This window comes from Pipra filicauda, unplaced genomic scaffold, assembly GCF_003945595.2.
Source record: "Pipra filicauda isolate LSUMZ 115617 unplaced genomic scaffold, ASM394559v2 scaffold228_size1260155_pilon, whole genome shotgun sequence".
In the NCBI taxonomy this organism is placed as follows: Eukaryota; Metazoa; Chordata; class Aves; order Passeriformes; family Pipridae; genus Pipra; species Pipra filicauda.
Genome location: NW_024104341.1, coordinates 38450 through 63416, shown reverse-complemented (window position 1 = coordinate 63416; position 24967 = coordinate 38450). Strand labels below are relative to the sequence as shown.

Here is a 24967-nt window from a genome sequence, read left to right as displayed (position 1 = left end):
ATGAAATACCCTCTTCATCTCAGCAGCTGATGATCACAGTTGTGACTTTACATTATGGTGAAGGAAATCATTCCACTGCTCAAATATAGCAGGAGGCAGTAAGTAAAAGCATGTAACTGTGAGATGCACTGCAGTTTCCTAGCTCTCCTAACAAACTTGGTTTAAGGTTATTTTCCTCTCCACCAAGAGGAGCAAGAGAAGAAACAGCAGGTTCTCTGCAAAAGGAACACTTCACAGACAAGACAAGGCATGATCTTGCTACAACTACCAGCAAATGTTCAAGGAACCAGCTTCATTTTAATCCTCAGTCTGGATACCAAAATCTACTCAGCTGTAGCCTACTTGGCTAGGCTTTTAAAAAGGGGTTATCTTCAAATGAAAAGACTGTACACTGATATAAAATTAAACTGCTTGGATTTAATCATTGCCTGCTTTTTTCCTGGTTTGGAGAAGAAGAAACATCACCATGAAGAGGGGCCATTTTGTGATCCTTCGTACTAGAAATCAAGACTTAAAACAATATAAGGATTAAAACCAATACCAGGTTTGGGGCTATAACTTGAATGTATAAAACCATAGAAAAGGAAGTACAAAGGATAACTGAATTCCTCCCTCAGAAATTTGTCCTGTAAGTATGAGGGGGGGAAAAAAAAAACTCTACAAGCTGATATGAGCAAGTTCAGCCAACAGTACAAAACCCAGCATGCTTAAGAGTGGCATATGCATGGCATTCATGGGTGGAGAGAGAGAGGGAAGTTGACCTAAAAACCCACAAAAATGAGGATTGTTTTATTACCTCCAGAATTTGTCATAACAAAAGTGATACCAGACAAATGTAATACTAATTTCCACAATGTAATAGTACACAGGTGGCCGTACTGTGCCTTCACAAAAACCATCAACTTTTCCACTTAGCAGTCAGCCTGATCTCCAGTCTGTTGAATTCTTACTGTTAAGGACACGAAGTTATTTTCTGGAAGTTTACTTCAGGAATAATAAACGTAACCTGTCAGGAAACAGATGTTTTAGCAGAGTTTCAACCCCTCTTGTGGTTCTGCAAACCCACATATGAAATAATCTGATTGCTTATGACACTGTTGTCACTTCTTGGATTCAGACAGGGCAGGATGAGGGGGGAAGCAAAGATTCTTCTCAGTGCACCCAGGACATTCTTTCATCTGACTGAGAACAGCTTCTGGGCTAGGGTGAAAGGGATGAGTACAAGAAGGGAAAAGTACTAGAAGAAGTTAGCATACCAAGAGTCTTACCTTTCTCAAAAGGATCAGATACTAATAAACAGAGAAATTAGGAAAGAGGAATTTATCAGAAATCAAGTGAAGACAATAAGCCCTGAAATTAATCAGGGGATTGGAGAGCTAAGAGTGATCATATTTACCCAGTAGTGACTGAGCAGTACCTTGGAAAAAACAGAGAGAATTGCCCATACCATATATCAACATAAATACCACATCAAACAAAAAAGGTTGGAAACATTTACAAATAAAAAAACTTCCAAATTCTAGAAATGGTCATACTAGCTCAGACAAAAAATTATATGAGACCACTATCCTTTTTAAAAAAAAAAATAGGTGGATGTCTAGGAGACAGGGAATACAGAAGAAAGCATATATGAAACATTCCTTGATATTTTCTGGTTTCCAAACTCTTTAATTCAAGCTCACTTCTGGATGAAAAAAGTTTGCCTCCTAGATATTATGTCTAATAATATCACTTACTAGTTGCAGTGGAAATCCGCAGCTATCAAGTATTCAGTTGGTAAAATCTCTTCGCTATTTTATCATTGCTTAACTCCAGAGCAGGAAAAGCAATTTCGGAAAAACGCATTTGACAGCCAGCAGCAGAGTAGTCCCTACATACACCACAGAATGCTGAAGGGAAAACTACTTGATGCACAACATCTTGAATGCTTAAGAACAAGAGGATTGTAGATCATACAGTTGAAAATTGGAGATGGGTGGGGTCAGGAGGCTTGGCCTATTAAACTGTTTGATTAAAAGAATTCCAATGTGAGAAAAGAAACAATGAAGAGATAAATTTGCAGCATTCATATCAGTATCGTGGAAGTTACAAGTTCACACAAGTTTCTTTTCCTCCAGTTTAAAAGAAAATCAATGCCAATTGGCACACAAATTCACTCTATTCATTGTCTTAAGAGAAGTGCATTCACAGCATTAACTGGAAATACATCTTCTCCATCCTTTCTCAGTGCTGCAATAAAATAGTTTAATATGAGAGTAATTGGGTATCTCAAAAGATCTTTCTGCTTGCTTACTGTCTCCAGTCCTACCTTCTCCTAGACTACGCCATCTATCCTCTTGATGACTGTGACCAAGGTAGATGTAGCTTGAAATCAGAATCACATTCTGAGTTGGAAGGAATCCACAAGGATCATCAAGTCCAACTCTTAAGTGAATGGTCCATACAGAGATCAAACCCATGATCTTGGTGTTACAAGCACCAGTTAAATCAGAACACATTGATGTACCTGGACAACAGAACAGGAGCATTAAAATCACTGGGGCTTGGAAGCAAAGTCGAGGCAGAAGCAAAATCATGGGGAAAGGAGAAATATTTCTGGCTGTTACAAATACATCTGTGGTTTTTTAAGTGCTTAGGGGCAGTTGTAAATTTCATTTCCTTTTATGCTATCATGTTGTATCAGTCAACATGGAGTGCCTAATCCATCTCGTAGAAGGAAGAAAGCTGTGCCTGGAAAGTACTGACAGCGCAATCAGCACTTAATGGACTATTTTCAATAACAGTGTTTCATCTAGTGAAGTGAACAGAGGCCCCACTGGAATTCAAAAACAACACAGGACTGGTATCAGAAAGCAAGACTCATTATCTACTTAACTGTACGGTGTCCTGTAATTTTTGTACGTACTAGAGATGCGTATGTGGATTAGTACTAAGTCATGCTTCTTCAATGGAGTGGCCACTCAAGGAAAGACGAAATTGATAATAAAAACTGGAACCACAACTATTTTGACCTCTCTCAAGAAGACAGAGTAAGACTAAATGGGATAAGATTATGCTGATGAATTCATATTTCTGAGTTCCTCTTTCCTCAGACTCACAATCCATGGGTAAATACAGAGAAGTGCATGCTTAAATAAGTCCTTTATCAACTCTGTGCATCTTGTTCTAACATTGTAATATTGCTATAAACAATTAAACTCTAGAGGAATTGAATCTCAGCAACCAGGAGTCTTATGAAGCTTATGGCATTGATACACAGGAGCAAAAACATGGGTTCCTCTTCCAAAGAGAAGTGTCAGACAGGGTCTGCCCTGAGGAAGCACACCAGAGCAACACAAACCAGCAACATCATCAATCACTACCCCAGAACTCACGAAACAAACACCCATTTGGAATTCAGGAAGGAGATTCATCACAAAAAACTGTCTGTTCAAAGTAGAAGGGAACCAGGTTGTTAACAGATGTAATGTTTCTGAACTAATAAAAGTGACAATATTTCAATACAAGCAAAACTATAAAACAAAGAAAATGACATTTGCAGTTAGTTCCATTACCGCCAACAATGTGGATAGACTGGCTAGGAGTGGTGTGGCCAAGTGGTTACAGCAATGGATAAAGTTTGGGTATAATCCCAGCTGAGACAATCACTACCCTGACCTCAAGAAAGCCATCTGACCTCCTTATGCCTCAATCAACCAGCTGGAAAACTGGATAAAAAGCAGAACTGGGTTGAAAACCAGATGTGCAGATAAATTGGGTCTTCCTGGGTAAATAAATTACAAAATACCCTATATAGAACATAAAGAGTTTGATGCAGGTGGGAATGGTTTATTTAGCACTTTATTATGTGTTTGATTAAAAAATGGCACTAGGGACTGAGATTGTAAACACTGCCAATTTACTTGGAAATGCATTCACATTATCAAAATGAAATGAACTGGAAGGGAATGCAACAAGCAGAGAACAAATCAAAAAAAAAAAGAATTTTATAGACAGAGTCCTCAGGAAGTCTCTAACTCATGCACAGAGTTATTTCACACAGGATATCTTCAACAAGTTTGTATTGCTCATCTGAGGAAACTCAAAGTCCTTTCATTCCTTTTTTAAAATTCTAAGCTGCAAGCACGACTTTAAAAGCAACACGGATGATGTTATGTTTTTATGAAGGTCTCAACTTGTAATGTACGATAAAAAAGTCCATAAAACAATGCATAAAGGCACAAATAAAGAACAACTTCATATATGGAGCAGATTGAACACAAAGACAGGTGACTTTTCAGATCATTATCACTCTGAATGATTTAAGTGTATCTGCTCCTCATAAAACAAAAGAATTCATACATTGCACCTTGAATTCCTTTAGGACATCCAGCATTCATCCAAAAAGATGGGGGAGCAAATGAACAAAGTCCTTTTGAAAAGCAAGCACACCTTATAAAGCACAATTTTAATGAAATCTCTAGTGCCATCTGGTTTAATGCACAGAACAGGAAAGACACATCCATATTCCCAGTTTTCAATCTTGCCCCTGATTAACTTTTAAAAAAAAAGTCTTTTTTTTGCATTTTAGGCTCAGCTGGCTCATATGTAAAAGATATAACAGGAATACTTTATTGGACCAAGAAGTGCAATGAAATCAACAAAATTTCAATCACTAAAGATTAGGCAAAGTAGCCCTCATTTAAAATCAGATCAGAGACTCTGCATTCTTCTCACTGACTATACATTCTGATATAAGTAACACAATAGAAATAGAGGCACAGGTGACAACAGGAGAACAAGACCTAATGAAAGAAAAAACAAGACAATGACCTCAAAATATACAGTAAAGAACTTAACTTCCATAGCATTATATACATGTTTTTCCACACCTCACATTGCCAACATTTCAGTGAAGCAAACAACACATCTCACATTCTTCTCTCCTTCTCCAAAAGGAGTCAACTCATAAAATGTAGGAGTAGAATTAAGATCAATTGAAGTCAGATCTCCAAAAAATCTTTATTTTGTTCTCTTTTGGACTCCATCTGAACAAACGCATACAAAGTCTATCTCAGTCTGACAGACCCAGGAAAACAATCAGATAACATATAAAAAGGAGATAAGGGAATTAACTGCAGCTAGGATACTCTTCCTTTACCATAAAAGGCACTAAATCAGATCTTCAGCTGCTTGGGGGTGTTTTGTTAAGTCAGTTCCAAACCAGGCATCAAATACCATGTTCTAGGCAAGGACCATCATTCCTTTGTATGTGAATGCACCAGCATCTAAACTTCCAGGCATAGGGTATCTAAACTTCCGGGCATAGGGTATCTAAACTTCCAGGCATAGGGTATCTAAACTTCCAGCCACAGGGTATCTAAACTTCCAGGCATAGGGTATCTAAACTTCCAGCCACAGGGTATCTAAACTTCCAGGCATAGGGTATCTCTAAAGCATAGAGCCCTTGACATGAAACGTTTACTATGCAGTAAATGGTACAACTAGTAGTATTGCCAGTCTTAAACCACTCAATCATTGAAGGAAAAGTGACTTCTGTGCTTTTAAAGACACCTAAGTTTATAACAATTCCGCAAGTGACTTTTGTAGCAAGCAAACCTTGCTACAAATATACGACCAAAAAAGTAATAGATTTAGCAAAGATCACATCTCAGTTTGGAGAGTTGAGGGTAAAACAAAATCAGAGGTTTGGATTTTTCATCATAACCTTTGTTATGAAAATAAACCCAACAACTTCATACAGTGGGAACCATTAGAAAAGGTAGATGCTTGATTCAGAATGACTAATAAATAAATAATAGAGAGAAGCCAGCAGGTCCACACATTCATGAGGCTTACTTCAAAAAGAATAGTCCTACTACTACTACGAGGAAGACATGCGAAGGATTACAAAAGCTCATGGTTACAGCTACATTAGTAAAATTTTTCTTTCCAAAATGAAGAAAATATTGTGAAGTAATCACATCTAAGTGAAAAACTGTACTAAGCTATCATTTTACAAACCAGAAAATGATAGTTACAATACATTGGCAAGAGTTGGCAACACTGACTTTGCAGAAAAATAAAGTTCAGAGGAAGAATACCATACATTTCAAAGTCCATGTGATCCCTGTAATTCACTAGGGATAGCACATCCTTTCAGTGTATAGGGCAGTATAAAAGGTGGTTATAGAGACTTGTGAAAGTGTGTATCAAGCACCAAAGCAAGGTGCTCCACAAAACATTTTCATTATTTCTCAGTGTATTAGGGAAGGGTTTGAGACATACTGAAACTTGAAACCATGACACCGCTAAAAGCTTAACAAAACCCAATATTTATTACCAAGAGGTGGCCAACAAAACAAACAAACCCAAAACGGAGGAAGGAGGAAAGAAATAAGCCCCCAGCACAACCTCCCCAGTTACCCAGCTGTTGCCCATAAAGTTATCTTACCGACCTAGCATGCCTATAATTACCCATAGCAGAAGCTGCATCCTTGGAGAGTCAGTGAGTTCACAAACTGGCAGGCGTCCCTGCCAAAAGGCAACATTGTCCTTGGTGTGAAGTTAGCAGCTTCCAAGAAAGCACTATCTACTTTTATACAATTAACTGAGTGACCCCAATCTCCCAGGTGTGGCCAGCACTGCCCAGCCCGAGGCCCTCAGCCCCACCTCTCGGTTAGGTAAGTGCATCTCTTCTGCGCATGCATGAGAACTTCGGAAATCCCCTAACGCACACGCAGTATGCCTTGGGGGTCTTTTCTAATTGAGTCAGGGGTCGAGCCTTCCTCCCCTCCTCATCACTTTCTCCTTCAAATGCCCTTGGCGGACAATTAGCCAATCGCAGAACACAAATTAAAACAGTTTATACAGAAGTTCTCCCTCCAAGGACGAATTCACTGTTTTATCAGTGAACTTGGCAGGGAGAATATAAACTACTGCAGGTGTCTGGGGCCAAACACAGACCAAAAGTATCAGCATAAATTCACCCTAGTACACTCAGCCAGCTACTCTTCACCCAGCTCATTGTAGCACCACACAGATGAGAAATTTTGCTGATGCACAACTTGATAGATTTGAGATTTTTGTAATGTAGGAAAGCTGAAGTTGAGGAAATCTATTTCCCTTTCCTTCAAGAAAACCTCTGAAGAACATAAATAGCAAAGATGGAGACCAAGAATTATTCTTCTTGTTTTGGTATTATTTTTACACCAGCAAAGTAAAGATTCGGTCAACACATGTTTAGCTACTTCCATACAGCCAGAAGGCTGTGGAGATCTGGAGTACCTTCCTATCTGAGAGCACAGTTATTTTACTGGAAAAAATCTTTGCAACATGTCCTAGTTAGAACAGCTGGGACCAGTTCATCACTGTATGGGTGTAACCCAAAACTGTATTCTATAGCCTTCCATGCCAATTCCCAGAAACTGTTATCAGTAGACCATTTACACAATCTGCCCAGAGCAGCCTGACTCCTCAGGCTATAAACTGGGTGTTAAGAGGCCTGTGAGATAGGAGAATGTTCCTGTCCTCACGCCCATTGTGGAACTCCCTGCCCTGAGGGAAGTACTGGGCATTCCTCCCTGAACCGGAGGATATATATAATCTTGGAGTCTTGGGACTTTTTTAACCACTCCTGGGATCCAGAGAAGAACTGTGACCACCACTCTCAACCAGACTGAGATCACCACTTTTCAACCAGACTGCAACCACCACTCTCGACCAGACTGCAACACTACTCTCACCAACAGGGTTTTTTCCCCTCTCCTTTTACTTTGGACTCAGGGGGCCCAACGAACACCACTCTGTTCATGCCCCAGGGTGCTGTGTTATACATTTGGGTTAAAACCTATTGTTTGTCTGTATAATTGTATTTATTGTATTATTTTATTAAATTGTTATTCTGATTTATAATCTCTCTTTTGAGTTGGGTTCATTTCCCCTGCTGGTTTACCTTTAAACCAGCACACAACATCGCTTCAACAAACTATTAAAAGGGGAAGCTCTGCTTTGCACACTCTGAAGACACTGTTTCCAATGGCTGAAGTTGGCATGTTAAGACTATAAAATCCAGGTATCAGTCAATGCACTCTCTACATAAAAATTCTATTCTGAGCTGGGGATTATCTACCCAGCACTTACCTAACAGAACATAATTTGGCCCATTATTCTCCTTTTCCACTACAGATTTTTTAGTCTTTTAGTAACATAAAATTACAACTTCAATTAGACCAAGTTTACAGAACACCATTCTTCCATATTTTTCCATCAAAAATATATAAATGATTGAAGGAAAAAATTACACTTTAAAAAAGCTTATGTTATAATACGTATTATCAATTCCTTAATGTAATGTAAGCTTTTTTTTAAAGTACAATTTTTAAGTCTAAGTGTTGACCTAATGTCAGTTATAAAACACTATGTTGACCTCGAGCACGTCAAAAGTGCTCTTTCAAAGGGAAGGACATAACAAAATAATCTTTTATAGTCATCACTATCATTCACTAGAGAGAATTTAAAAATATGATTTCCAATCTCCTTGTTTATAATCAGATGATACCTTTAATGAATCCACACTGAGAAACAAAAACTGTGTTCGATGTCCAGGCATTAATTTCTAATGGAACCTACAGAGTTATCAAAAGTTACAGTAATTAACCAAAACTGTCCATCCTGTGTCATTAATGCACCCAATAAACATCCAAAAGTTATTCAAAGCTTTAAATACTACCCTTAAAACAGACATTGCCATATGCTTGTTCAGCAGCAATTCTGTCAAGTCAGCAAGTCAGTAGTCTTCGCATTAGCCACTCCAAATTACTGTTTTTCGAAGGTTTGCTAACAGGATACTGTTTATTAATTTCATCACTGCTTTTCTGCCCCTTCCCATTAAGAAAGAGTTGCACAGAGTTTTCTAGCATGGTCTTTGCCAGGAAAAAAAGGAAGTGGGCTGGAATATTAACAAAACTGCCTAACTATGCTACAGTTAACTTAGTGCAGCTTTCTTCTACACACCAAGGCCAGAAGGAAAACATTTTTGTAATACACAGCCATATACACATGAAAAAACAGTGGGCCACCTTACAGTCTATGTTTGAAGCACTTCTTCATAAAACAAATGTTCATATGCTCAAGGTACATTATTTTCAGATACTAAAGTAGCCTCTTTTCAACCCGAACTGCTATACAATTCAGGCTTTGCTCAATAGGATGACAGAAGGATTTCCTCTTGTCACTGCTGTCTTTATCCAGACAGAACTCATAAACTGGAAGGTGTAACCTTATATCTACTTTATAAAGACAACCGTGATTTTACCAAAGCTGAGGATTATCTGCTACAAAGATCAGTGTCATAGCAATACTTCTTCAGAAACAATCACCAGAACAGTAGCATTTTGAAGTTTTAATTCTGATGGGGAGTGGGCCATAATCTACACTTGCTCTTAGGAAAAACTCTGCAACCATGCCATAACAAGACTAGATGTCTTGACACACTTCAACTTCTACTGCAAGCAGAGGAATTTGATATATCATTACTGAGAAGAAGCTTTCTAAAAAGTTTTTGCTTAAAGCTACATTTTTCACAACAGGGAAAAGCTATACATATTTTATTTGTAAACAGTGCTTTTGGTTGAGTATTTCAACCGAGGCTTTCATTCCTACAGTATATAGTTCTTGGTTTTATAACAAATGTATGCATTGAAAATGAATTGGGGAATATCCACAAAAGTAATTCTTATAAAAAAATTAATCCATATTTTTTCCTTAAGCCAATTTGTTTGCATATTAGCTTCTCTCCTTTCAAGAACATGCTATGCACAAAATAGAGAAGATTGTAACATGGTTTCACAGTGCTAAATGTTTTTTTCCCTATAAAGAAAAGCAAAGACAGAGTATTATTATTTTTGTAAATGCCACAACAGCAAAACAGCTGAAATCGACTTGTACCAACTGTTTATGATCTTACAAGATCTGCTTACAAGAGCAGAAGAAAAATGAGGTTTCAGAATCACTAGAAAATAAAACCTCATTAATAACCTGATCAATGAAAAGTTTTAAAAGAAAAGCTGAGAATGAAGTGTAGTTATTAATGCAGTTAACATTGTTGCAGCTGTGTGGCAGTATGAACTGAACTCACAACTCTAGAAATCGTGACTGGCTAACAATAAATAATGCTGTCCTTGCAGTCAGACAGGACTGACTTTTTGTTATTAATTCTTGCAGGCACCTCTATAGGAAGATAAGGCATTAGTAACAAGACACATTCCTAATTAAACCCCTTCCCCCCATTTCATAAATTTGCAACAGAATTTTTTAAGCTATAAACAAACCTTGCAACACTGCACAGATCTTGTCCTAAAGCCAGGAATTTTCTGTAGATCAGTAGACTTTGCAACAGTATTATTTTAACAAACAACTTGGCTATTATGTAATTTTTAAAAAAATCTAAATATCTAAGGTTAAAAACCTACCTAGGTACATTTTAGTGTTTAGCTCAAAAAAATCTGTATCCCTGTATCAATGGTACAGACACTACTTAAAAGTGAAACAGAAAGGAAAGTTCTGAGAGAAGAACAGTCTGCAAATGCAAGTGATCAAAGAGACTTTGCAACTAGGCCAATAAGCAATGGTGCTTTAGGAATTTCATAGCTAACAACTAACATTCTAAAAGCCATTAGGAAGTGCATCACTTTGATCTATAAACTAGTACACGTCATCACAAAAGGGAGGAAACACCTATCTGGAGAGGTAACCATAAACTTACGTGTAGCCAAAGCAGATGCCTGACTACAAAGCAGAAATTTATCCATCAGTATACAATTAATATTAAATGTGATATGAGAAATGTCACCACCAAAGGGGGAAATAGAGATGACTATAGTTGCATGTAGGAGAAATCCACACAACAAAAGTTGCCTGAGGAAAGGGCATGGAAACAACACACTGTAAATATGCAGGACATACTCCCAAATACATAGGAAGTATGACTGGCAAAACACAAAACAAGCCATGCTGGGAGCACAAGAGACCACACTTTGCAAGGGCTGGTGAGTGGTTACATAGAAGCATCAGGCATAGATAACAGTAGAAGAAAGACCAGTCCACGCTTCACTTAAAGAGTTCTCAAGCCTTTCCACCTTGAAGCTTCAAGGGGCTTCTAAGAACCACCATGGCCCATAGATGCCACTGTTGACTGTACAGCATCAGCTCCATGGTATTGTATACTCACAGCTAATTTGCAGTAAGTGTTATAAACTTTCTGTTTTGTGAACACAGTGATAATTAATTACAGGTATGAGCTAACCTTTAGCAAAATGTGTGCTGCTAATGAATGAAGTCAACATTTTGAACCTTAAAACTAGCCTGAACTTCCAGCCTTCTAAACACTTCTATAACAGCAATCTCCAATGCCCTGGTATCTATCTAGTTATAAACCCAAGGAGAGAACATCCACATGTCAAACCACGACAGAGATGTTTCTAAGCATATCAATGCATCTAAATAAACTAGCTGTCCCTAATTAGTGACAAATGTTCTCCTGAAGACATTGTTCAGTTGTTCCAAAGGCAAGAACTTGCACTTTAAAAATAAAATCCCATTGTAGAACAATGCACTGTATAGCAAGTCTAATGAGTGTTAGCTCTTCCTTTTTTTTGCTTCCTAAAATCAGGATAAAGTGTCGAATACTGTATTGAGTTAGAATAAGCATATACTAACCATATCTTGTTCTCACAGTCTACAAGCAATTTTTATTCTAAACACAACTATCATAAATCAATATTAGGATAAATAATGTGCCTTAATTCCAGTAAGATTTGCACAACACAAATTTGACATTTGGGTTTTCAGCCATTAGCTCATTAGTACTAATTTGCTCATTCATGTAGAATGGAATTTTAACATGTTCCTTACACGATTCCTTGCACAAGTATCTCTTCAGGATGAAGCCACTCTCGTATTGAGGATGATGTTTGGTCTGTTTGAGAGAAACTCAACATCCTCTTTGACTAAAAACTGTAGACTCCAAACTTTCCACTACTTTTGCATTCAATTAACTCAGCATAACTCATCTTCAGCTCAAGATCTTTAATACTGCTTTTAGCATGGAATCTGTATGAAGTATCTACAAGCAACTACAGAGGAAGCAATCACACACCTCTTCCACATCTCCAGACTTTATATTGTATACAGCTATTGTATCTACATTTTAATAGCAAGAAGCAGAGACTATCCATCTCAATAAGTAGGATTCTTCTCTTTTTGCTTTTTCCTGGAATAGAGAAAGATAAGAAACAAGGATGCACTCACTGTTACACTTCACATGTAAGGAAGACATGGACATAGGTACTGAAATGTCTTTGTGCTGCTACAAACATTGCAGCCAACTATACAAGCAAAGAATCTGATTCCATACCCAGAAAGTCACTCAAACATCAAGAGTAACAATGTCCACCTCGAATACCTCAAGAAAACTGCCAATTGTTTTCTTGTTGTGAGAGGAAAGGCAGTCCCAGGAGACAATCTATGCTAAAAGGAACGCTACAGAAAGAGTTGCAGTCAGACTAAAAATTACTTACAAAAATAAAACTATACTTCTACATGAAGAAAAGCATCATTGGACAATATATAAACGAGTCTGGACTAATGTATAATGTTTCATCATAGATTTGGAACTAAAGCATTATCAAGAAACTAAAGGAAAAGTCTACAGACACTAAATGCCCTAACTATAGAATCTCACACGTGCCTAGGAAAAAAAATAATTTTAAGTTTGTTTATTAATGCTACTTCATCTTACTATTACACAATTTATCCTTGCCAAATGCAGCCTCATTGTGACATATGGACTTCTCATGTGAAATTCCAACACAGACTTGATTCAAAGCAGAATATACTCAGCCTATGAAACTCTGCTCATATGCAGCTCTTCAAGGCAAATCATGTAAAACCTTCAGCCTTTTGATGACTTGCACCTGTTTTACAATATTTTTGAAGAACGCCTGGCTACTCAGAAATTGCTTTTCCTCCCCATCTAATTTCTTCAGTTTCACTTCAAGTTTGCCAAAAGGACACTAACAGCAATGATGGCATAAAGAAATCTAGTCCAATCAATGAAGACAACTGTTTAATACAGCCAATAAAACGTACTCATCCGAATCAGTCAGATCATGTTTTCTCCAAACTAGTAAACAGCTGCAGACATAGTCTGCTTCCCATCAAATGTTCCATGTATAACAAACTATACCTTGTATCTCTGATGGTTCACTAGTAATTTTTCAATACCATGACTTTCAAAACATATGACAACTATATTTTATTGAAGAAAGGAATAGACTTAGACTGTCCAAGCCACAAATTAAAGACCAATGCAGAAACTCTACTGTAGGTGCCAAAAGTCTGCTAAATGTCAGTATTTGCTGGCATTTTTATTATTATGAATACAAGTGCAGACCAACTTCTTCAAAGAAGAAATACACTTCAGCATGACAGAAAAGGAAATGCTCACAACTCCTATTATAACAGCACAGGAGCAGAGAAAATAACTCCTTTAACACTGTCTGGAAAAAGTATCTCAAAGGAGTAGTTAGAAACATGTTTAAAAGATGGAGAACCTTAAAGATAAATGTACATCCTACATTCTGCTCTTTGGCCTCAACAATGCTCCAATAACTAGCAACTTTGAAGAGCTAGTTAAATTTTGACTATCACTACCCTTAGTGAGACTGTTAAAGTACAAAATGTCTACCCACCATAATTTTTTGTGACTTATTTTCAATTCATTCACAAGACAAAAATCCTTGCTTGTGCAAGAAGACACGGAGGAAGCCAGTCAGACTGAGGCACGTTTTCAAATCTCTGAACAGCAGTAAACTATTATGATCTTAAATCAGGTATTTACTATTTTTGTGTGACTATATACATAAATTCATGGCTCTTTAAATATTTAACTCACTCCTGAACATACTTCAGAGAGCTGATTTTGCACTAACACGACTGTTATAAACTAAAATTAAGTGCATACTTTCTCTGATTGAGCGCAACAACAAACAGGGCACTAAATTGAGATGGAACAAACAGGAAACAATGACCCAGACTACAACCTCTCACACAGAGAACAATGGACAGTAGTCTGGTGAAAAATGGGTTATCAATGCCTAAAATTTTTATCCTACCCTAAAACTCTTATCTATGTTTGCAGCCTGAGTTTCCCGTGGCACACAAGTCCAAAAGAGCTCTCCTGCTGTTATTGTGATGCCCTATGGAAGCACAGTACAGAAAATTGGGATTAATGTCACTTTTAGAAGCATTAATTGTAGGTACAATGTCCACGTGGCTATCCCCTGAAACACAGAAAGAAGAGCTATATTAAATTCCTTTCCTGTATCTAGTTATGTATGGTAAGAATTGCAAGAGCTGACACTCATTTCATCCCTTGAGAGTTCTTGAAATTTACCTGATTTTTAACAGCAGCAGAGGCTTAATCCAGGACCCCAAATATGCAAAACTCAAACCAGAAAATAATATGGCCATAAATTACCAAACACTTACGTGCATTAATCTTTGAAAGTGAAGTTAAGCATGTTAACTTTGAGGACAATGACAAACCATCTCTGCAATGCCTGGGGACTGCTTACACATTATTGTTAAGTAATGAATGAATGAATTCCTGAATATAACACAAGTCCAGCTCCTAGAAAATTTTTGGTGATAACCTCAGTAAAATGACTTTCTGCATTGTGACAGAGCAGGTAGAGGTCTAATTTCCAGTATTTGGCTCCTATGTGCAACTGATTCATCAGAATTAGAAAACCCGGGGAAAGTCTGAGGTTAACTGAAGAAAGAACTTCCCTACTTTTTTTTTTTAAGTATAATTCATATATTAAGGAATGTCTGCCTACTTGATGCATGACTTCAGCAAAGACTAACTGCAAATAACTACCAAACAACTGTATGGCCTGTTTTCCAATATGTATAGAAAGACAGACAGTCCATAATGTAATGTCTTGAACTTCAGCACTAACATAATAGAAGATTTCCTGCTGATTTTACATCAGCTTGTGGTGCAGGTGCAAAGGACTTAGGTTACTGGCAAGTGTAAGGAAAATTAATCAAGAAACCAGAAAAGCAGTTTCTCACATTCCATAAACAGTTTATAAAATTAATTGCAATAGCATATGCATCAACTCTGGATGTGTAATCAGTTATGCTACCAGCGACCAATACAATCAGAACATGTAAAAAAAGCTAAAGACTTCCCTCCAAAGGTAATTGATATAGACAGATCACATAACTAATAACTGGGAAATGGTCCATCCAAGTTATTTCTGGAAATTTCTAGGTCTCATACAAGAATCAAAAAATTCTGTTTTCATTAAAAAAAAAATAGAAGGAAAACATCAGTCTTGCAAGAAACTTCATTTGAAGTGAACATAATTTATCTTTTTAGCTACTACTGCAAAAGCTGCAATTTTCAGCAGATGAGTCACTAATGTCTCTTAAAGCTATGGATATACATACAGGCTATATTTTAGCCCTATACCTCAGGTGTTATAACTTCCAGAAGAAATCCCAATTGGCTCATTAGAAGAAAGATCAGATAATAGAATAACTTACTTCAGTAAAAACTTCCTCATGACAAGAGGGAAGAAGAAATAAAGCCAGGCTTTGTGCAACTACTCTCAACAGAGCCACAGCCCAAAGAGCTGAGGTAACTGTCACAAACTAAGTAACTTCTTTCAGCATGCCAAAACCCAAAGTCACATACCTTACCAAACTATCCAAAAAAAAAATCTCAAAAACCTTTCTGGATGCCACAAAACACACGGAAGTATAGAGGGGCATAATGGAGGTACATACAGACCACTGTTATTTGAGAAAGTTTTGCCAGAGAACCTACTTAAGCATACTGTATCAAGGAATTTGAACCAAATTGAAAGAGCTACATGCATGCTTTTTCAAAAACAGTCATGAGACAGCAGGCAGTCTGGGCTGCTCCTCATCTAACACCAACACACATGTTCAAACAATAGTGTGAGAACTGAACGAAAAAGGAAAGAAAAAAGTTTCTGATGCTTTAATTATTTCTGGAACTTTGCACAATAGGAACCTGATGCAAAACTGTGTGAAGAACTATAAGATATATATATACACACACACATCACACGTGAAAAACCCTTTACACCTAACTACCTCTCTATCTCAAAAAAAAATGGAAACCATAGTTCCTTAACATTCCTCAAGCTATAGTCCTCTGCAACACACACTGCTATACAAGCTTAAGCGTACAAAATGCTAACGCAAACACAGGGCATTTTTCATTTAGATGGATCTCTGCCAGGCATTGTTAGCATCCTATTTAGGGGCTGCAAGACTCAAACAGCTACAGATCCAGTATTACTCCCTTTATACAAACCTAATTTGGGATGAGTCACAGGAAGTCACAGAAGCATAGACCCTCATCAAACACAGCCCACTTGAAATGCCTCATGTTAACCGGGAAAAAAATTGTCCATTATTCTACTGATTAATTATCATCTCTACATTTGCATAAATATGAAGAGAGATGAAATCTAACTTAAGCTATAAACTTCAAAAGGTAGAATGAGGAGACTCTGGATTTTTCTAAATGTGTTTTATATTTATATATTTTCTGTGTTCTGAAATAACCAGTTAGCACACAATGTCTAGCTTTCCCGAAAAAAAATAATGTTATTCTCCTTCCACTCTTCACATCTTCTGTGTTACATATATACCACTTATTTACTTCAAAGGTAATAGCGACAGATTTTAAAATGACAGTTAACACTTTGTGCAACAAGCCTGACAGGGATTTTTGGATTTCTGTTTGTTTCATTAAAGATACAGCTCAACTACTCCATATATCCTAGTATTTAAGCAAATAGTCCTGACATCCAGTCTTTGCACTTGGTTTTGACCAAAGTGTTGCTGAAGTGACTACATAAACTCAAATTCAAATCACTTATTAGCACCCTGGCATATATATCTGACATCTTGTTCACTTTCTAGCTGATAAATTAATAGATTTCTGCATATAAAAAACACACACCGAATTCTATCCATTCTAGTGAAAGCTGTATTTCACGATCCGGCAGACTTAATCTTCAAATTAATTCTTAGAAAGTTCCTTATCCTGTCATAGGCCTGGTTTTATTTTTAAAAAGAAAACCCAAAGCTACTATCACATGACAGACAGGATTTTACGAGTTACAAAGTATTTCATTTATAAGCAAGTTCCCTGTAACTCTTCCGGCTTTTAGAATTGCATGGAAATGAGTACTCCCTCTTCAGGCACATATTTTATCTGATAAACAATGTCTTTAGGTTAAATTTTAACCAAGTAAAATTTATATAATCCAGTAAAAGTTAAAAAATTTGTCCGGGACTTTCCCACAGATGATATGTGAAATGATGATGAGTGGATTTGAATTAGCTTGACATCTTACCTGACAGGCTTTCTTTCACGTAGCAAATCTTCCAGACTCTTTTCACAGTGTTCAGCCGCCACAACCAGTCTCTCTAATAGGAGAAAAAAAAAGAAAAAAAAGATGTACAGCAGGACTGGAATCCAGATGAGATCCTGGGAGTATAGACTTCACACTATACCTATTTGGCAGATGTTAAAGAATTTTTACATACACTGTATGGAAAATTATACATAATTAAATGTTAAAGAAGTACAATTTATGGATAACACCACTATTTTTTGTTTATGAGATACAGCAGATTATCTTTCTAATTTCCTCATGTGAAGCACTGTCAATCCATCCATCCAGTAATCTAACAAATGTTGAAGACCTCAGCCAGTGTCAATCAGATTTGACTGAAGAATAGAGGTCTCAAAATAAGCATCTATAAATTCACAGAAATATGTAGCTGGGTTGACAAAAGAGACTCAAAGTAACACCAGCTTTGAGAAAAGGGACTCAGGCTGAGCACAGGAGTTTCAGTCCTGATGAGCCAACAAGCTCCAGCACCTCTTGCCCAACAAATAGCCCTTGCAGGGTCCCACATGTTCTGAAGACTGATGGACTGGCTCTGAATACAGAGGAAAACCCAAAGCTATCGTTGCACTGAAGACAACAATCATACAGCAGGAAAAGACAGTGGTATAAGATGTTACAGGGGGTGTGAGAAGACTCCTAAAGTAGCTAGGCTTTGCTGCTTCTGCTACTCATAGATGAGCCAGTAGTCAAGGTACAGATTCAAAATCAAACCAACTAAACTATCTCACACACATTTTTGTAAGATGACTGTTAGAGTTAGATAAAAATAGAAAACTGAGGAACACCTGTCATCACATTAAAGCGGGAATGCTTGTAACTCAACTGTTTCTTCCTTTTTAAAATCAAAGGAGCATTTATGCTTTCTTTGGAGGAAAAAATTCTGAGACTGTCTCCTACAATGCTAGGAAAGATTTAAAAGTTGTTCAATTTTACAAAAAAAAAAAAAAACAACATTTGAATGTGGTTTTTTTTTTTTATATTTCCCCTTTGAGGGTCTTCGGGGGGGGATACATACATCTAATTTTTTTTTTTTCACTGTTTTCCTAGTCTGCTCTCATGTTCCTCTGTAAGAATAGAAATTGACATTTGCAAAAAAAATCCCCACAAACATTAAATTATTATGCAGAGAACTGCCAAATTGAAAGTTCTGTTAGCGTAAGAATGAGAAAATTTGCCACCAAATTTGCCATATTATTTGAAATCTATTAGCTGCTATTCTAACCATTAGGAACAGTCTCCTGATTTCATGATTAGACATTTTATTTGCTATCCATCAAATTACTTCAATTATCAGAGAGTATTTTTTCCTTCATATTTATACACAAAAAATCTTCATTTTACTCTTTGTTGTCAAAAAGGTCATGGTTTTCTAGTTATTTTTGATTTATTAAATGTTATGTTAGCTAATGCTTCCTAACCTTTCATCCTAAACAGTACTGTAAGAAAATCCCAGTTTCTCTTTCAAGAGGCACTAGCAAAAGCAAAGTGATTAAACTTTATAGATCTCCTGACTGCATAAATGAAAAATTCACATATCTGAGAGCAAAGAAAAATGCATAAAGAACTCCCTGTCCCACAGAATACTTCAGTGTTTGGAGCTGGCAATATCCTAATCTTCTAAAAATCTTAAACATTCTATCATACTGCATTCTAAAGGGGACAAAAATTACTTGTTCTACTTTATGAGACCCTGTAGCTAATCAAATACAGACAATGTGCTTTTATATGGGAACATTGCTGATTTAAAAGTTAAAGATGGCAATCACTTAAATTTTCACAGGTGTTGCAGCCTTTTTGTGGAAATTAAGTGCTGTAGTCCTGCTGAGCTTGCAACAGAATAAGATCATCTAGAGCAGAAAAAAACAACTGAAGCTTTATTTGAGCTAACAATAAGTGTGATAACAGTTACTGACAAAAAATAGCTGTACTAAAATAAAATAACCATTAGTGGGAGAAATCTTAAAGAGATAGAAAAAAAAGAATACTGGAAGCTTGCAGCCAAAACACAAGATGACCGAGACAACAAGAATAGATGAAAATCAAGTACAAAAACCCCAACCATCCCATGAAAATGGTTGTAAGATAACAGCATGGGTGTAGGAGTGCAGCATCAAAAATACACATATTTCCATGTCCCACACAAAGACATGGAACAGCAACTGAGTATAAGAATTTTAGAGAGGTATAAAAAGAAGAAAGTACTTAGCTTTTATCAGTTAGTGTAACACACAACAGAACAGGACAAACAACAATCCTCTGCCTTAACTATAGAGAGAAGAAACAGAAGCACCAATGCTGCCAGTCACAGCAAAGGCATACAGTAATTTTAAGACTGAAACCCAGCCACTCTGTGGTGCTATGAAGGCAGTATTCTGCTCAGTCACCTTACAATATATTATCACAAAAATATAACTCTGTAACCATACATAAAATTTGCTTATTAAACAGATACTCACCATGTTTACCTCTGGTAATGTCAACGTACTGGCAAAGCCTGGGATGAGTGATTGTTTTAAGGATTTGAAATCTCCCCAAAATTTTTATGGAGTTAGGTGTTAGAGGAAGACCATTACTTCCACAAACATCATGTGGTAGAGCTGAGGCAAAGAAGGTGGAGGCACCCATCACAGAGTCTTTTAAAGGAAACATCTTTTTCACACAATCTTAAACTCCTCAGAGCAATTTGTGTTCCCTAAACAGAGAATACAAAGTAAAAATTTATCTGCAAAGTATACAGGTTCCTAGTTGTTTACTAATTAATGCAATTAATTTTTTTTCCCTCTGTTATGGGAGAAAGGGACATTTTTGCATAATAAACACAATAATAATACTAATGCTACAGTGCTGCTGCGTCATAAACACCACATTTAAAGATGAAAATATAACCATAGTTTTAAACACAGATTTAAGAATCAAATACAACTATTTTTAGGAGCAGATACATGCTTTAATACAAGCAATCTTCAGATAACTACCTCAATATAGTAGGTTATTTATTCAAAAAACAGTAAAGGCACTAAACAGACAACATTCTTCTAGAATACCACCTTGTATCAGCAGGCCACAAGTCCGGATTACCACAGCTTTAGTGATGATCCAGCATCTATATACTACAGCAATCCTAATATTTAAAGCTATGATGTAACAGTCCTCTTTCCTACCACCATTCCTTTCCCTATCCATGGGTAAAGCTGCTAGCTCACACACTGGGTCAATAACAAATTAAGAAAGTAATCTATGTTAAATATTTCTGTGAGACAGTCAAGCAAAATAAATTATCCTGAAATTAGGTCCAGGAGCACTTAATTTCATGACCACTTTTCTCTCCGGCAGGAACAAGCTCTCTCCTCTGAACTAGGCATTTCTACTCAGCGTGAGCTGAACATTTTCTCTGCATTTTTCCACAACCAACCATTACACCATTCAAGAACATGAAAATCTAAACCATGCACAACTAACAGACACTTCCACAGTCAGAGAGGCCTCAGGTAAAACTGCCTGAACTCTTCTTACTAGCAAACTACAAATTTAATCTGAGGCAACAAGTTCCAAAAACCGCATCAAGCCTCTGCTCAGCTCATTTCTGGATTGCCCAGCAGGTGACTCGAGACAGTACAACCTATCATTAGGGACTATTATCCAAACACATTAACTCCCACAGCACATTTGTACTTGTGTACAAGGATACATATACAAACAGAGATAAAAACGCCAAGCTTATACCTTCTTAAGTGAGCCCTGGTGTGGAAGCTGTGACGGTGAAGCAGATGGCACTTCCACGTATTGTCGTACAAGAGGCCATAGAATAAAAAAACATCCACTTCATTAACAAACCTGTGCAGGAGAGCACCATCCAGCTCACTTCAACATCACAGCACAGACTCTGGAGGCATCTGTGTATACCATCAACAAAACCAGTCCACTGACATGGAAAGCAACTCTCTTGTGAGCCACAGAACAGTTATTAAAAGCTCTGAAGAGCAGAGGCAAATATGCAAGTTCTCCAGGAAACAAGGAAGAAGAACACTCAGGATTTGAATCCCATAAAAGAAATAATACAACAAGCTTAAAGTATAAATGCAACATAATTCTTTCAAATCAGATGTGATAATTTTTTAACATTTTAGGTGCTTCACGAAACAAAACGCAAGAAAAAGAATATTATGCAGAGCACTAATGAAGCTCTTCACTACTTTTTTGTTCTTCTTTAAGCCCAAATTAACCTGCTCCTTTCAGGAAAAGGGATTCTCTCCTGAGGAAGTCACACAGGAGAAACAGAACACCTAATAATTTAGTGTCTCAAAATTATTCTTTCTCTATGGGAACAATCTTGTTTCAAGCATAACATTCCCAGTTAAAAACTACTAAATTTATTTCATGAACCCCAACTGAGAGTGACTCCATATAGGCAGCACAAAGATCCTTATAAACCAAACATATTTACTAAGTTTAGACAAATGGAAATTATGGAATGTACTTGTGTTTGAACTAATACAGTCAAAGCACATTTAAACGACTGCATGCATTTGTGATTTTTTTTCTCCTCTGAAGAAATAGGGACATGAGATATGTACTTTTGCATTCTAATAAACATCATCATATTAAATGTGAATGCATAGAATTAAGGAATCAAACTTGGAAAAGGAAGAAAATAAATCTGGAACAGCATTGAGCATTGTAGTTTTTATAACAGTATTTGTATTAAAAGTCTTATTTGTAAATAGAGAACACTTTCATATCTCATGAATATTTCATTTTTTTGGGGGGTAAATTATTTATTTTGGGATGTGAACAATGGAAATTACAGTTAGAATTTTCCATTGGAAAGACATCAGTTGGACAGGGTGCCAGCAAAAAGATTTATTGGCACGCAGCAATTTCCAACTGGAAACCTTTAGCTGTGTACTTATAACAAGACCCACATTCCTGTAAAAACATCACATCTGCCAAATGAACTACTCAGCTTCAGAAAGAAAATATATATTAAACATCTAGAAAATATAGTTTGACTTAGAGATTGAATTATAATCTTGCTTGGTACAATGGTCCTCTTAATATTTGCTCTAAAATAAAAGAAAACCAAGTTATTAGGATCAGAGTTGAGGGGAAGGAGAGTAAAATTACATCCAAGCAGCAAGGTGCATTATGTCTCTAAAAATGTACATATGTAGAATACAATATATTTACTGAGAGAAGATGTTTTCATTTTTACTGTAGAAAAACAGTGTTAGAGAATAATTCCCTAACACATTGTACCTGCATTCAGCTGACATTTAGAAAGGAATTTTCATAAAAACAACTGTTAAATTTCAGTAATTCAATAAACCATTTTAAGAGATTAAACTTTCCTTGCACTCTACATCACTTAGCTTACAAGGATGATTTACACCAACTGCAATGTGTTAAACTTATCCCTTGCTTCCTTTGGTTAGAAAGCAGACAGGAGAAAGGAAGACATGATATAAGCAATCTTTCCTGACACCCACCTAAAGGAATCAATAAGGAATTTTAAAAGGTATGCATTAAAACAGGTTCTCTTATTATAGAATTAATTCTATGGGAAACCACGAAAGCATTTTAAATGGGGTTTTGTTTGTTTTGTGGTTTTTTGTCTGTTTTTCTTTAACTCCACATCGAAGTCTGGCAGAACTATAAACCCATGAGTGTGCTACACATCGTCCTTAGGGTCAACAAATGCAGTTTTACACCTCAAACTCACTTGCACTATGTAGAAGAGACACATATTGCATTAATTTTATGACTTGAAGGAATGAATTATATCCTGCAGAACCTCCCTATTACTTTGAAATAAAAACAAGAAGAGAAAAAGAAGGGTTTGTTATTTTAAACTGACACCACGAACAGTTAAGGTAAATTCAGTTTTGGGATTGAATTCTGGAAATTCAATTCTGACAATCCAGAACAGCCAAGACGGAAGACAAAATGAAGACTTGTCTTATTAGTGTCATCTAAAACTACCGAGTCACTGTTTCCAAAGCACCATTTATTCCATATATGAGAGACAGTCTATCACATCTGTGAAATACGTCTGGCATAAAGATTAGAAGTCCAGAAGTGGATTTGTTGCATCCCACCTCTGAATGACCTTCCTGAGCTCCCTTGCCTCTGTCCAAATCTCCCTTAGAAACCTTTACAGTACACAAACACACTAACCAAAATTCTCAGCAAAATCAGCCACAAAAAAAACCCCTTTACAAATTCCTATTTAATATTCAGATTAAGCACCATTTTGAAAATCTTGCACTAGATAGCTTGTCCATGACTAAGATTCAGAAATAAAATACAGGATGGAGCTCCTCATCTCCTGAGCAACTTATTTGCTCCTCTGAATACCTACTGCTCTCAGAGAACAAATATTTTTTTCTTCAGAATTTAGTCTTTTCTATCCATCATTTAAAGCTTCTTCACTGTAGCAGTGCTAAGGTGATTGAGTCAATGGACACTTAGAACTTTGCCCTTAAGAAAATGTATAAATCTCTCAGAAGCAAATATTGCCCATACAAACAGACCAATCTGAATAAAACCATCCAGTGAAACACAGCTGTGGCTCTCCTCAACTGTCCATGTGCAGAAAAAATGACAAGAAGCCATGTGCTAATACCTGTTAGTAATTTGAAATGGCTAGTTATTTAAACACCTCTTCAGTGTCCAGGTGCAAACATTCCCCACCTAATGAAGGCAGCTTTTCCGCATTAAAACATAATTATAATCAGAACTGCTACTGAATTACTTTTAAAGCAATTGAGAACAATTCCAGGAGAGCAGGTAGCCTGACCATCCTGTACTTACACTGCTTTTCATTAAATCACAGTATTTTAAACAAAGTAGGTCATTTCATAAGAAGAAATTCTTTCACAGAATTTCTTTGTTCTTAAGTCTTACAATATTCCTGCTGCAATCATAGTAATTATTAATTTGACAAAGTAACTGAAATAGAAGATGCAATTTTACCTGGTGCTGCTACTTCCCCAAAACTCCCCCCCAAACTGTGATTTATCTCCCACTGTCTGCCATTGTCAATCAGCTATACACAAAGTTTATTAAAATGCATAATGAGTATTGAAGAACAGGTGAATTCAGATTCCTATGGAAGGGACCACAGAACAAAAAGTAAGAGTTTGCTAGGATAATCACAATAATGAGATGGGACACATTCATTTCACAATAACAAATAATAAAACCTATTAAGTTATCAACTTAATTTTTTGCAGGAGATGGGGGAGACTGTGGATTAAATTTAGTTCACCTCACTCTTTTTTTTTTTTATTTTGCAGTATAAACTGAACATCTACCACAAATGCCATAAGATTGCTAAAAAAATCTAAATGTAAGCAGAATTGTGTTTAATCAAATATTTTCCCCCGTGGCATAACATTAAAATATCTTCTTTTACAAGATTTTCTAATTTCTCTAACATTCACTGAAGTAAGAAGCATTCTGAC

At 36.6% G+C, this 24967-nt stretch overlaps 1 protein-coding gene across 3 annotated transcripts in view; it reads right to left on the bottom strand.

The window, feature by feature from the left end:
* TBCK (TBC1 domain containing kinase) overlaps positions 1–24967 on the bottom strand; it is a 100641-nt gene that overhangs the window by 74569 nt on the left and 1105 nt on the right. Inside the window, exons 1-3 of one of the 3 annotated variants that reach the window (XM_039381504.1) lie at positions 21228–21505; positions 19961–20196; positions 17445–17517 (exon numbers count right to left, since the gene is read on the bottom strand). In XM_039381504.1, the coding sequence (XP_039237438.1) occupies positions 17445–17517; positions 19961–20153 (266 nt within the window). In that variant the 5' untranslated portion in view covers positions 20154–20196; positions 21228–21505. Of the gene's footprint in view, positions 1–17444; positions 17518–19960; positions 20197–21227; positions 21506–24967 lie in introns of those variants that run through there. The other 2 variants (XM_039381503.1, XM_039381505.1) reach the window with 2 other exon arrangements.